General features: G+C 37.9%; 1 protein-coding gene across 1 annotated transcript in view; it reads left to right on the forward strand.

The window, feature by feature from the left end:
* The first annotated feature begins 766 nt into the window (after nt 1-766).
* PLCXD2 (phosphatidylinositol specific phospholipase C X domain containing 2) overlaps nt 767-15,844 on the forward strand; it is a 67,185-nt gene continuing 52,107 nt past the window's right edge. The window contains exon 1 of the mRNA XM_049785400.1: nt 767-1,534. Coding sequence (XP_049641357.1) covers nt 1,372-1,534 — 163 coding nt within the window. The 5' untranslated portion in view covers nt 767-1,371. The remainder of the gene's footprint in view (nt 1,535-15,844) is intronic.

Here is a 15,844-nt window from a genome sequence, read left to right on the forward strand (position 1 = left end):
ATCATCAAAGGGGGCCATGCTCACAATCTTTCTATTTGTGTGGCTGCTGTCAAGATGCAATAGGACCAAGAATTTGAGAAAAAAAAGTTTCCAATCGTCAAAGTGAAATACCATTGCAAAACAAAACCCCCAAAACTAGACATAATAGCTAGAACTTGCAAAGCGGTGTGTAGTTGGAACTACCCATCCTTACCATTCTGTAATGGCGAATGGTTGAAGCATAAACCAACCTGGATGCTGTTATTTGTGTTTTGTTTTGTTTTTTACTTTTTATTGTGGTCGAATTGAATTACAATTAGCTCACAGAAATATGTAAGGCACCTAGTGACCATGAATGTGGAGCATTCCTACCACTTTTTGTTTCTGAGCTACACAAAACTCTGCCCCTTTCATTGTGTTTGTGTACATGTATGAATGTGTGTGCATGACAGAGATAGAAAAAGAAACAAGAAGAAAGAGACAGAGACAACAGACAGACTTAAAGGGGGATAAAAAGAAGAAAAAGATACGTTGGTGGTCACGTTTAACATCTGGAATGTGCACAAAAAAGCTGCAAGGAAAGCCTGGAGGTGGGTGGGGGGAAAGACTGGTAGGTCTAAGGGAGTTCCTAAGCCTGCAGCAGTCCTTGAGCTGGGTCCAGCCCAGGAAAGCAGGAAGAAGGCGGGGAATCGAGGGATCAGGCCAATCGGAGCTCTCCAGCAGGCAGCCAATCACAGGTCACCCAGCCCAGCAAATCTGCCTGGCAGTGCTGGGCGGGGCTGCCTGGAGTCCAGGTTCCGCCTTTGACACTTCTGAGCGCAGTCTGCAAGCTAAGGGGCCTGGCAGGAGGGTGTGCGAGGCAGGGGGGGTATGCGAAGCTGCTGGGGGGTAAGAGGTGGCAGGTTGGCCCAGCCTAGAAGCAGCCTTTTTACCTACCTAAAAGCACACTGTTAGGCCAACGATGGTACAGGCGGGAGCCCACGTGTGCATAAACCCACCGGCTTGTCTCCATGCCTTCTGGGCACCTGTCGTGTGAGTGAGTGGCTCCGGGTGTGGTAGCTCTGGTCTGACGATCAGTGCTGGTAAGATTGATCTCAAGGATCCCAGGAGGAACCTAAGAAGTTTAAGGCAGCCGATTTGAGTCTCTGAAGAGAGGGGGACAGGGAGTGGGGCTGCCAGTGGGTTGAGACTGCTGGTGTTCAGGGGGGTCAGCAAACCACTGACAAGATCCAGCTCCCTGCAAAAGGGGCCTCTGGGCAAGACTTGGGTGACTAAGGTGGCCCTGGGCTGCTTAGAGATCCATCCGATCCTGGCCAATGATGATCACTGAGTGAGTGAGTGGCGCTGGGCTGAGCTGCCCTGGGCAGTTAGTTTGTTGCCTGGCACAGAGGGATGCTTGCTGGCAGGACACTCAGAAGCAAACTCAGCATGGGGACCATCTGCTCCCCCAACCCCAGCGGGACAAAGACGTCAGCGGAGGTTTGCAATGCCGACTGGATGGCCTCGCTGCCCCCTCATCTCCACCACGTCCCCCTGTCCAGTCTGGCAATCCCAGGTATTCTTCTCTTCCTGCTTGATTCCCACCGTGTTTTTAATTCTGCTATGTTCGTGTTGCAGAATGGGTTGTGTTGCTTTTTCTATTGTGCTGAGAGAAAAATCATTTGTGGGTGACCTTAGCTCATTCTCTTTTATTGTGTCCAAACCAAAAACTTAACTCTTCAACAGCAGCTATTAAAGAGGGTCTCATGACTCAGTAGCAAAGGGGACTTCTGAGAGTGAGAGCTTGCCTGTTAAATGTTGTTTAGCTGATTGTTAGTCTTTTTCTTTTGTTGTTACTTGACAGCCTCATTCTAAGAATGAAGAAAGGGGTAGGTGAGGAGTCCAAAGGACAATGAATGAAAGTTATTAACAATTGGAGATGTGGGTTAAAATCAAAAACATGGGTATTTTCTTTCTCATGTGTCTGACCTTGTATATAGATAAAAGAAAAAAAAAAACACAATAGCATGAGAAATTGGTTTAGAACCAGGACTGAGTATAAAGACATAGTTGTGTTGTGTTGTGTTGTTGGGAAAACCATAAATAGAGATTGCATGCTCTCACAGGCAGTCATTAGGTATGATGAGGTGGTAATGTTTGAAGAATGTCTATATATACACAGTTGTCTTCCAAACCAACTAAACTCCAGCTTTAAGAAAGTAGTTCTACCCTAGCTACTGGCTGGGAGTTTTATACTGTCTTCATTCATGTTCTATTTTCTAAGTGTGTCTCTTGTGTCAAAAGCTGGTTAAAGTATGATTTCTAGATAAGAACATTTGGACTATAGTATCCGTAGGCTAATGGGCTATAGACAGAGTCCTAGATATTGGTACTTTGGAAAGAATTTCTAGGAGCAGAGGACTGCTGCCAAATCTGTCCCTCACCTGAAGACTTATTGCTGTTCTTTCTCAAAGCAACAGCAACTATAAACTTCTTATAGTTATGCCCCAGAACAATCATCCTTTTGTGTTTGAAAAGGTAACCTCATGCAATTTCAGATCTTTGCTTTCTATGTTGGAAGAGAAATGCCGTCTGCAGATGCAGCCTTTTCTTCTATTAGAGGTCTTTCAGGTTCATTGTCCTCCTGGGCTCTTAGTGCTTTTGAGCAAGGAGAGCGCTGTTAAATCCCTTTATAGTTACAATCACTTGTGTTTTATCAGCCATTTACTAGAGCTCCTTGGGAAACGCCAGATGTCCATGTCTCAGAACAGCTCTTTTCCATGTTTAATTGATGCCTATGGAATCATCACCTCGATGATGCACAGGCCTCTTTGAACATTAGTCATTTGTCTTGAGGCTTTCCCCTGGAATTGTTTTGTCATGTGGCATGGCAGGTAGTATGTGTTTGCAAACAGAGTGGTATGTCAGGCAGAGTGTCAATGACTATGATTCAGGATAGGTTTGAGCTTCCTCCTTCTTGTTGTACTTTGGACATACTAAAACCACAGAAGCATCTCTACTTGCCACTGGTCTGGCTCTGAATTCTGACTCCAGAGAAGAGTCAGGCATTTGTTCTGCAGTTTATAGGGTGTCTCACAATTACAAAAAGTGACAGGAGGAGCAAGCTGTCAGATCTGCTGCTGTAACTGGATATTCTGATCAACCACTATGGGGACTGCAGGAATTTATTCACCCTGCTTGATGAAATCCATTTCTTATAAGCAGAGGAATATAAATAGCTCGGCCTCCTTTAATAAAGCTGAATTTATTATTACAAATGTCTTTTTTCCTAGTGCAGAAGAGACCTGTGTGTATGTAAGCACAAGCTTGGGAAAGAAAATTCACATATTAAGTGTTAATCACTCAGGGACCCTTCTTCCCACCCAACTCCTTCCTTTTTACCTATCTTCTTCCTTCTACATCAAGCGTAATATCCCCCAATAGTAAATCATTGTCAATTACTGCCGAGAAATTCCGAATACAGAAAGCATTAAGGAAGTAGAGGCCACCATCTTCCTACCCTCTTCTATTCTTCCTCTTGCTTTCAACCCTTCATCGAACAGCTATGATTTATTGAACATCAAAATGCAACATCCATTGTTATGTATTTTCTTAAATACTTACACCTCTGAGAAAAGCATTAACATTGTTAGTTTGGAAATGAAATTAATCAGCGTGGTTAAGTAATTTTCTAAAGATGAGACAAATAGTAAATAATAGAACTCATATTAAGCCCCAGTGTCACCGATTCTAAATTCCATTACTGTCCTTTTATCTCTGATGAAACCCTGAGAAGTCAGCAATGCTGAAGATAGGGGAGGCTGGGAGTCTCTGAAAAACACTTTTCTTTCATTCTAATTTTATTTTGAGCGTTTTATTGAGGTCAGTTTGCACAAGCCATCCTCTGCAGCAGCTAGTATGAGAATAGCCTTTATCTGCGTCATTGTATATCACTGAAGAGGTGGTTGGAGATACACATGTTTATAATTATAGACAGATATATTCCTGTTTAAATTTAGAATCTAGCACATTTTAAATTCAAATTAAACCGAATGGTGTTTAGGCCTATTTTATATATGCTTGCTCCTGTGTGCCTATCTAAGGCTTCTTCAAGATGGACTTAGTTTGGTTAGGTTGGGGAAGGACAGCAATGACATGGGAAAGGGCAGGGGAAAGGTTTGACAATAATAGCAAAACTAGGATGGGTCAGAGCTGAACTCATCTGCAGCACTTGCCTAAGTTGTGATGGGAAAGAACATGTGTGGATGCGTACCTCCCAGAAAAGCCTTGATGTATTATTTTATTTCAACAACTGTTAAGAACACCTGTTAAAATTCTATGTTACCCAAACATATGAAATAGTTTGGGGGAGAATATCAGAACAATTCTTGTTGCCTCGTACATAGAAGAATCGTCGAAAATCCTATTGTGGATTACTGAAAAGTAGAATAAAAATTAGTAAGATCTTAAAATTAAAGTTTTTAACTTTATAAAGTTGTTTTCTCTTTTTTGTTCAGGTGTGGGATTAAGCCAAATCTGACTCTGCACTTAGAGATCACTCGTGGCAGGGCTCAGATGGGGTTCAGGGAGATCAAACTGGGGTTAACTGCATGCAAGACAAGCACCCTACCTGCTGTCCTATCACTCCAGCTCCTCTATAAACATTTTCAGTTCTCTTATAAAAAGCATGATATGTGTTTAAATAAATTAATAAAAAAAGAAAGAGGGGACAGAGCAATAGCATAGCAATAGGGCGTTTGCCTTGCATGTGACTGACCCAGGTCAACAACCTGACAACCCATATGGTCCCCCAAGCCAGGAGCGGTTTCTGAGCACAGAACCAGGAGTAACCCCTGAGTGCTGCTGGGTGTGACCCAAAAACCAAGGGAAAGAAAGGAAAGAAAGAAAGAAAGAAAGAAAGAAAGAAAGAAAGAAAGAAAGAAAGAAGAGAAAGAAAGGAAAGAAGAAAGAAAGAAAGAAAGAAAGAAGAGAAAGAAAGAGAAGAAAGAAAGAAAAAAAAAAAGAAAGAAAGAAAGAGGGAGGGAGGGAGGGAGAGAAAGAGAGAAAGAAAGAAAGAAGGGAGGGAGGGAGAGAAAGAGAGAAAGACGAAAGAAAGAAAGAAAAAAAGAAAAAGAAAGAAAGAAAGAAAGAAAGAAAGAAAAAAGAAAGAAAGAAGAAAGAAAGAAAGAAAGAAAGAAGGGAGGGAGGGAGGGAGGAAAGAGAGAAAGAAAGAAAGAAAGAAAGAAGGGAGGGAGGGAGAGAAAGAGAGAAAGAACGAAAGAAAGAAAGAAGAAAGAAAGAAAGAAAAAGAAAGAAAGAAAGAAAGAAAGAAAGAAAGAAAAGAAAGAAAGAAAGAAAGAAAGAAAGAAAGAAAGAAAGAAAGAGAAGAAAAGAGAAAGAAAGAAAGAAAGAAAGAAAGAAAAGAAAAAGAAAGAAAGAAAGAGAAAGAAGAAAGAAAGAAAGAAAAGAAGAGAAGAAAGAAAGAGAAAGAAAGAAAGAAAGAAAGAAAGAAAGAAAGAAAGAAAGAATGGAGGGAGGGAGGGAGAGAAAGAGAGAAAGAAAGAAGGGAGGGAGGGAGAGAAAGAAAGAAAGAAAGAAAGAAAGAAAGAAAGAAAGAAAGAAAGAAAGAAAGAAAGAAAGAAAGAAAGAAAGGAAGAAAGGAAGAAAGAAAGAAAGAAAGAAAAAGAAAGAAAGAAAGAAGAAAGAAAGAAAAGAAAGAAAGAAAGAAAGAAGAAGAAGAAAGAAAGAAAGAAAGAAGAAAGAAGAAAAAGAAAGAAAGAAGAAAGAAGAGAAAGAAAAAAAGAAAAAAGAGAAAGAAGAAGAAAGAAGAAAAGAAAGAAAGAAGAAAGAAAAAGAAGAAAAGAAGAAAGAAAGAAGAAAGGAAAGAAGGGAGAAGGGAGGGAGGGAGAGAAAGAGAGAAAGACAGAAAGAAAGAAAGAGAAGAAAGAAAAGAAAGAAAGAAAGAAAGAAAGAAAAAGAAAAGAAAGAAAGAATGAAAGAAAGAAGAAGAAAGAAAGAAAGAAAAGAGAAGAAGAAAGAAGAATAAGAAAGAAAGAAAAAAAAGAAAGAAAGAAAGAAGAAAGAAGGAAGGAAGAAGAAAAAAGGAAAGAGAAAGAAAGAAGAAAGGAAAGAAGGAAGGTAGGAAGTAATAAGAAAGGAAGAAAGAAAAAGAAGGAAAGGAAGGAAGAAAGGAAGAAGAAAAAGTATATGATATATACACATCCTATTATGTATAAATATGTATTATGTATCTAATTTTTCTACAATATATAGGTTTTTTTTTTTTTTTGGTTTTTCGGGCCGCACCATTTGATGCACAGGGGTTACTCCTGGCTAAGCGCTCAGAAATTGCCCCTGGCTTGGGGGGACCATATGGGACGCCGGGGGATCGAACCGCGGTCCTGATCCTTGGCTAGCGCTTGCAAGGCAGACACCTTACCTCTAGCGCCACCTCGCCGGCCCCAATATATAGTTTTTTAAGAATACTGTTTCTCTGTATTTTAGTGCTATTAAATTTTCAGTCATGTTCTTTCCCCTTAGTTCTTTTATAATTTTTAAAGGAGGGCATACCTAATGGTGCTCAGGGACTATTTCAGGCTCTGCACTCAGAAATTACTCCCTATAATGTTCCAGGGACCATATGGTGCTGGGGACTAAATCTAGGGCTCCCACATGCAAAGCATTTTCCCAGCATTTTAGTTACTCTCTGTCTCCCCTTTTCGAAAAAAATTTTGGAAGGGGGCTTCCGCTTAAAATGTTCTAATGTTGATTGTAAACAAGTATTTTAATTTCTTGGGACTTCATTTCCTCCTTAGTTTCCTTCATACTGAAAAGTAAGGTGTTAAGTGAAGCAGAGTCTTTTCTAGATTAAATTATTTTTATTAACTTGAGATTTAATTATTTTGGTGGGTTTTATTTTTTGTCTTCTCCCCTAAACATATAAAAAGATAGAGTGAATGATTGAATTGATAGTATCTTTTTCGGTCAAAAGGCCTTTTTTTTAAATACCTTTTCAAAACATTTTCTTTGTTGTGCCAGATAAAGATTCATAATTGCCAGCACAAGGGAGGGTCTACTCACTTTAGTATTCTAAAATATAGAGTAGATTTGTTTTTATAAATTAGGCCCAGAGTACATTTCGAGGTACCTCCATTCTCTTACCTATGGGCATCTCAAAGATTAACCAATGATCAACAATTGTTGATATTGGGTGTGTGTTTGTGTGTGTGTACGCTTTCATCATACATATTTTTAGCCGAGTAAAAATTGAAACAAGATGTAAAAATGAGTTACAGAAATACACAGGATTTTAAGGTTATGAACTATGTTGTTGAAAATGGCATTTGACCTGGGATTTAACCAATGGTCATAATTTCACAGATGTGGTTTGGTCTTCAGAATGTCTCTAGAAGGTGGTAACTTTGGCGAAATAAACCAACTGAATTGAGTGGTTGGAGCATATCTGGCTGGGAAGGTTTGGAGAATTCTTTCTTGTAATGCTTTGATATTTTGTATCAGAATTTGATGCATTTTTATTTTTTCGTGTCTGAACCTATTACATACAAAGAATTGGACTTAATTTCTTACATAATTCTGATTACTTGTATAGGCTATTGTAAGAGTTGAATAAATACTTTAATGCACAAAATTAAAATGCTGGAAAATTAGCTTTTTGTTATAGACTTGTCAATTATGAAAAAGAGCTTATCTGAATCCCTTTATTCGGTGTATATTTTGTGGATAACTTTTTGAAGCAATTATAAAACTTACCGATCCAGTTCTATTTGCTTGCTGTTTGTTTTGCTCTTTGCTTGCTTGCTTTATTATTTTGTTATTTTGCTTTTTGTTTTGCTATTTGCTTGCTTGCTTTCTTATTTTGTTTTCTTTCTTCCTTCCCTCCCTCTCTCCCTCTTTTCTTTCTTTTTCTTTCTTTCTTTCTTTCTTTCTTTCTTTCTTTCTTTCTTTCTTTCTTTCTTTCTTTCTTTCTTTCTTTCTTTCTTTCTTTCTTTCTTTTTTCTCCCTCTTTTGCACAATCTCCTATAACTCTAAATAAAATTTATTTCAGAGCTATATTAAAAAATGAAATGAGGCAATGTAAGCTGATCAGAGGAGCCAGTAACAGACCTCTGGCATAACTACTATTGTAAGGAACAATTAATTTTCTCTGTGTCCTTTCTGCTTTCCTTATTACCTGGTCCAATTTGAGCTTCTTATGTTTCCTATCTTTTATGGCCTCGGTCTGCTCTTGTTTCTTGTCCTCTTCACCTTGCACTGACCTAATCTGAACCCTAGTCTGTTCTTTCCTACTTTTGCCTGTACCCACTGCTCTCCAATTCTTAGAGAATTCTCTCTTCTCACTTGCTCTTTATCAGTGTCTCCTCTTTTTTTAAATTTATTTTCCATTTCTGGAATACTTCCCTTTCCTATACAGTTTTGCCTTAATTATTTGGTGGCTTCTAGAAGTCTTCTGTGCTCTCATAATTTCTTAATACATATGACATGGAGACAGCATCGTAATAGGACAGAATGAAAAAAATCATTAACAAATCTCCCTTCTGGATTTTGAATCAGACATGGACATCTCAAAGAGATTGCAAGGGACCATAGCAAAGAAGTACAAAATACATAGTAGAATAAGAAATTTAGGTTGATTTACTTTCAGTATAGTACCAGGCAAAAGTTGATGTTAAACTCATTACTGACAGTATTTGGGGCTATAGAAAGTAGAACAAGTGAAAGCTGTCAGTACTGAATTACCCAAAGAAATAATTAAAAATAAAACATGAACACTAAAACGGTCTCTTAATAACAGTTTTTTTTCTTTTAATTTGGGTTTTGTTTTTTTTGTTCTTTTTTATTTTTCTTGGTGTTCTATTTTATTTGTTTTGTTTTTTTTTTTTTTTACTCTTTTCTAAGGGTCATTACAGCGAGGGATTAAAAAAGAATTTTTTGACTTTAGTGTTCTAATTATTAGGTTACATTTCTTAGAAGGCTTATGACCACACCAAAGCCACAAGGAATTCAGAAATAACTATATGTCTATAAGAAGCAGAATTAGATATGAGTATTATTGTGCTAACACCACACTGGATTGTAAACCTAATTTATCTTTCACAACTGTTGGGCAGGATATATAATGTCTTTCTGCCTTAGTGTCCATTGTAAAACAAAATGCTTATAGTGTGAAATTAATTAATCAATAAATTAATTCTTGGAGAACTCTAGAACAGTTTGTGTCATAAAAATCATCACTAGATAATAATAGAGTAATGATTATTTCTATGCTTATTACCATTATAACATACCCTTTTTACATTATTAATTACATTAATTTATTGAAAGCCTACACCTGGAAAAAGCAACATAAAAGAAGTATAAGATGCTGTTGATACCCTCGAGAAATTTATCATCTTATTAACAAGCTGACCTTGCAATTAATTTATGAAGCTCAGTGTTCTCAGTCAATCAGATCAGGATAACTTGAAGAGACATCCCTTCATGAGGCTTCAAAGTTAAAGAAAGGCCATGTGGAGGGTTGCCCAGATGTCTTAAGGGAGTCTAAAATGCAATATGAGGGAGCAGGATAAGAAGGACAAAAAATAGACTTTAGCTAATTTATCTTCCTCCCATTCCAAGTTCAGCTTCTGGCTTTGTCGTCTCCAGCCATCCAAAGCCTTTGAGAAAAAATCCATCACTTTTAATAGGGCTATATTGTTGGTTTCACTTCTGCTTGTCTCTTTACCCATTTCTTACTTGTCTAACCCAGTCATGTTGTTTTGAGCTTGTATAGAAATATTATTAAATGCTTTCCTTTGAACAAATGTCTAGACATTCTTTAATCCCTCCCCAAACATTGCATCAGCTTCATAATCCCAGTAAATTTATTTACACATTCCCCAACACAAATAAATACATACCACCTGTTACACACATATACACACTAAGTATTTACTTCAAGAGAGTTCTATTTCTAATGTCTGACATTATTTACCCTTTATAATGATCCTGCAAAATATGCTCCCTGACATTTCAAATTCTAGGAACCCGTTGCTCTTATTGCATGCTAATATGTCTTAGGTGCCTCAGAAGCTGAGGATTTGGTTTCTAACCTGTGGTCTTAACTGACCTCTGTTTCACATGACAGTGGCTCTAAGGTCTTGGCTCCGGACTCAACCAACTGGACAGCTTTTGCAGCAAAAGCTCTTGTTCCCATGAACCTCACGGTTTCCTGAGCATCACCAAGCAACTATGCACTCCACAGAGTATGCCCAAATCCAAAACCAAAACTAAGTAAGACAAAAACACATCTCTCCCCAGCCTCAAAGGGTCTATATCTACAGACATAATTGAGATAATATTGGGCAGATGTTTGTGTGTCCTGTTGTGTCTTTTCAAATGATTTGCAAATCTGTCTCAATTAGATTTTCAAATCAGGCCTAAAGATGCAGGCTTAGTTATAGACCTAGTAAAATGAGGATATGTTTGTGTGTGAAAAGAATTGGAACCCATATCAAGAACAAAGTTTAAGTAAAGGATAACTGTTACCAAATTTATTACATATATGGTTAAGCAGAAGTATTTCCACTTTCTCGCATCTCTAGGAATTTATTATCTATTTATTTAGGATGGCACCCAGTGCTGCGCTGGGCTTACTCCTGTCTCTGTGCTCAGGGGACACTTCTGGCATGACTGAGGGGACTATATGGGTGCAAGAGATTAAACCTGGGTTGGACACATGCAAGGAAAGCTTTTTACCATTCATCAAATATGCAGAATATATGGGATACTGTGACATTGTGGGCAGGAGGATAAAATCCTTTGAAGAGGAGTTGACCTCTGGATTATATCATAATTAGATATTAAAGATCCAGGTGATACAGAAAAAGGGATATATGACATATCTAGCAGTGCTGAGAAATCAGATTAGAGTAACCTTGAGGAAACTCAGGCAGTCTGGTGTGATCAGAGTAGATGTAAAGAAAGGAATGGCTATGAACCTGGAAAAGTAGGCTAAGAAGTTTTATGTTTCATGTCACAATTAAAATTTAAAGAAGAGGTAATCCTTGGAAGTGTTGCTTAAGAATGGGTTATAGAACTGAAAAGAAATATCCATTTCAGGAGTATAACCTTTCTATTATCAGGGATGCTAAAGGGGAAAAAGAACTCCTCTGTGGCTGAAGCAATAATACAGCATAACTCTGCCATGCACAGAGCTGACCCAGGTTCAATCTCCAGCATCCCACATAGTCCCCTGAGCTCCATCAAGAGTAGCTTCTGAGTACAGAGCCAGGAGTAACCCTTGAATATCGCTGGGTATGTCCCAACCCTGCCCCCCAAAGACTAAGAACAACTCATTTCTTTCATGTAACGTATTTGTTAATTATCATGAAGTTGTCGGTCCATCTCCTAAACACTGTGATTCTGTTGTCAACAGTATAGATGGCACCTACCTTTAAAGAGTTTACAGTGTAATTTGGAGTAATGAACATTTAATCAAGCTTTAAAAAAATAGTGTCCAGGCTTTAGTCATATGGCTCTGCACTCAGAAATCACTTCTGGCAAGCCGGGTCTACTGCATGTAAAGCAAATGCCCTACTCGCTGTGCTATCTATCACTCTGGCCCCTCAATCAAGCATTTTTAATACTCTATGCAGAATTGTTAGGAAGGTAAAGGTTACTTTTCCATGTGAGTAGGGAATTGTAATAGGACTTGGGAATCAAGGAAGGCAACTTGGAGAAAATAGCAGCTTAACTAAAATCTGAAGGAGACATAGGAATTAGTCCCTGAGGCAAGAGAAACTAAGAGTAAGGATGTTCTAGGAGAGGAGACAGTCTGGGTTGGAATTCGAAAAGGAAAAAAAAAAGGTGGTTCAGTTAGTCACATAAAATCGAATTCATTGTAGTTTCACTAGGCTCTGCAAAAAGAAGTAGATATAAGATTCTGAGAGGTATAATAAACCACATTACAGCGATTTTGCTTTACTAGGATCAGGGAAGAAATCAAACAGGTGAATGCTGCGGCCAACTCTGTTTTTGAAAAGGTCACTCTGGCATCCAAACAATGCATTGGAAATGGAGCTTCTAAAGCTGAGGAGACCATTTTGTTGCTTGATTATATCTTCCAAGCAAGGGGTATTGATGAGTTGAAGATGATAGGGACAAATGTGGATGAAAGAAAAGTGGCAGACACGGGAGATACGTTAGAGGAAATATCAACAGCTAGTTACAGAGTGAAAAGGAAGAACAGCTGGTTTGAGTAACTGGGAAGAGGCTGATGGCATTTTCAGAAATATGAGATGGGGCCAAACTGATGTAAGAATGGTAGAGAGAAACACAGATGCTTAGTTTGAGGCATGCTGAGTTGGAGGTACCCGTGGGTTCTAACAGGAAAATGATGATCTAGATGGCACAAGTGGAAATTATTTCAGAGCCAAATCTTCCATTTAACAATCTAGTCAACCCCTAATCTCACCCATAGCTACCATTATACTGAGTATGATTTTAAAAACTGAAAGTTTGTCAAGGAAAATATGATTATCTCAAAGCCAAGAAAACCCATCAGGGGATGAACAAGTTTCCCTTGTGAGGTGTCTTTTTAACAATGAGACTGCCATCTGTTCAGAGACAGAACAAAGTGGTAATTGGTTAGTAGAGGAAGAATTTATGATTAACAAATTAGCTATGCAAAATCTATTTGGGTGTGGATATTGTGACCTATTGGACATTTGACGAAGAAAGACTTTAAAAAAAGAATTAATATTCATCTATACAGAAAGAGGACTCTAAACAGCCCCTCAATTAGAGAATATAAAATACTTGACCTACATAAATCAGTGGAGGTTGATTGTTTTGAAGACAATCTAGGACAGCGGAATTGCCCTGGTATCCTGCAGAGTCCTGGAGAGGCATGCCATTCCCACACTGTTCCCCAGGGACACTTCACGGCCTTTCATGGAACTGTCAGAATAGGTCATTAACCAGGGAAACTTCACTTATATTTGTTTTTACATTTGAATATTTCATTTAATCATCTTCCAGATCTGAAAAACTCCCAGAAAATCTTTTGTCATTTCAGCTCTGCCTGCCTCATTCAGCCATTTGTGTATAAATCAAGAAAAGTTATTTTTGGGGTGAAAGAAGGACTATATCCAGTAGTGCTAGGGCTTTCTCCTAGCTCTGTGGTCAGAGATTTCTGCTGGTGGTGTTCTTAGTACTATATATATCGGGTATGAAACTGGAGTCTACCACTGCAAGGCAAAGTGTTTTGAACACTATTGTCTCTCCAGTCCTCAAGAAAACTGGTTTGATCTCCTAATTCTTAGATTGTTATCTGTCCTCAGACAATAATATGCTCCATGGTTTCAACACAGAAGAAATAAGTTGACCAACATTCCTCAGCTTCTAAGAGATCTACCTCATGTATTGTCTTATTGGTGTGTGAGTTATTATGAATTAAATAGCCATCTGATTACAATTAAAATGGCCACATGGCCCTTTCCGATTTTGATGGCATGCTGATTGTTATTACTAATATTCTCACATTAGCAATCAAATATTCCTCTGGGTCAGCAAGATTTAAGGATGTTATTCTTTGGATTGGAAAACTGCTAAGTGGTCCCCTGGTTTAAACCTTGAAATTCTGTTGGCTGTACTTTGTTTATCCTTCAGATACCTTGATATTTATGCACTTGGCAAAATGGAGTCAAGTTCTTGATAAATGCTGCATTTCCCTCAAGGATCTAACTTAGCTGGGTGAGATGATATACCCCACTGAGATGTTATTAGAAGATTTTTTAAATAGGCATAGTGACAGGAACTCACTGGAACTTTTTCCTATGGAATTATTTGATGCTTCTTTAATAAGCATATCTTTTTTTTTGTATTCTTCTTCGTTTTCTGGCATATTCTTCTTCATTAACCCAGATAATTCAAACTAGAAGGATAGATGAAACTGGAGCTGTCCTGGGGGTAAAAGTTTCAAAGAATGAACTCAGCCTGTTTAAAGAAGATAGCTGAAACAGAGCAAAGTTTCAGAAAGAATCAGAAGACTGAGGCTTGTCCCAATTGACAAATCTAAGAATAGCTATTCTTTCCAGTTATGATGCTTGCATGTGTTCTATATACATATATTCTACTGAATATTTAAAAATATACGATAGATTACACACGATCCCATGTCAGAAACTAACAGTCGGCTCTCAGAGGTAGATGCGGTGGTAATTATGGCCAGAGTCTGTTTTATCACTTGTGAACAAAATATGATAAAAACACAGGAAAAATAGTAATTAAATTTTTCTCTGTAAAGTAAGATTAATTCACAATAACTATGACCTGAAGCACTCCTGCACATTTTAAATGGAAAGGTATGGAACAATAAGATAGTTTGCAAGGACTTCAAAATTGGATTTTATAGAAGCATTTTGCTATATTCACTAATCTTCACATATAAAGCTTTGCAAATGACTATGTTCTCAGCAAAGCCCCGAAGTATTTTAAATTTCAAAATTACAGTCTGTTCATATGACAATTATTGCAATATCCATAATTATGAAAGTTACCTCTAAGTAGCTTCAATACCTAGGACACATTTATTTTTTATACATTGCTGTTTATTCCTTTACTCTTACTTAATATGCCCAGGAAGCAAGATATGCTAAAACAGCACCCAGAATGTCAATTCTGTTTCAGCAAACCTGGAATCAAATCCCAATTATAAATTACATGACTTAGAATAAAACGTTTAACCTGTCTGTTCCTTGGATTTTGTCATCTATAAAATGGTAATGATCATGGTATCTACTTTGTAAGGGCAAGGTTAGCGAAGGCACAGTCCATATCACCCTCATTCTATTACCAATGGTAAATTTTGAAGCTCTTCAAGATCATCTTTGTTTTGTTTTGTTTTGGGATCACACCCAGCAGTGCTCAGGGGTTACTCCTGGCTCTATGCTCAGAAATTGCTCCTGGCAGCCTCAGGGACCATATGGGATGCAGGGATTCGAACCACTGTCCTTTTATTGCAAGGCAAACTCCAACCTCCATGCTATCTCTTCGTCCCTTATTTATTTAAGAAAAATGTTGGTTTAGTTTTAGGGCCAGATTCAACTGTTCTCAGAGATTACTTCTAGCCCTTTGTTTAGAATCTCCCTTGACAAGGCTCAGAGAACTATACGGCAGCAGGGAATTGAATCTAGGATGGTCACATGAAAGGTAAGTGCCCTACTCACTGGACTCTCAGACCCCATCAAGAATTCCTTCAAGTTCAATCATTGCTAAGTATCCAGAGAACTCACTGAATGCTCTTATACTCACAGTTGCTCTCTATTGTAGCTAAGAATTATAGAATATATTCAGCCAACTGAAGATGTATATCAAATAGCATCCAGGAATATTTCACACAAACCTTCAAACTGTTGGCTCCTCCTGGTGTTATTTGACTGTATTTGATGTGTTGCCAAATATGAAGAAACAGAGGGAAATTTTTGTATCCAAAATTTTTATTGGGGTTCCATGTAATTGGCCTTCATATCTTGTTCCCCAGAGATTCAAGCCTGTACCCACATGACTCAAGACCAATTTTCAAACTTAGACATAGAGTTCCAAAACTCTGAGGTAAACAAAGACACTTTTATCTGTTATGATATTCTAAGCAATTAAAAGATTGCCTCCTAAGATGCAAGTCCAGACCTTTCCTTGGATTAGATGAAATTTTTTACTACATGATAAATTTCTTAAAGAATTAAATAATACATGCAATGTGCATACAATATTGGATGTAGCAAATATGTATATATTTTATATTTATAAATATTGTTATTGGCAGTTGTTTTTGACTGATTAGTATGTACCTTAGAGATACACTATATACTAAAGAAAAATTTTTTTG

This window comes from Suncus etruscus, chromosome 13 (assembly GCF_024139225.1).
Source record: "Suncus etruscus isolate mSunEtr1 chromosome 13, mSunEtr1.pri.cur, whole genome shotgun sequence".
NCBI classification, from domain to species: Eukaryota; Metazoa; Chordata; class Mammalia; order Eulipotyphla; family Soricidae; genus Suncus; species Suncus etruscus.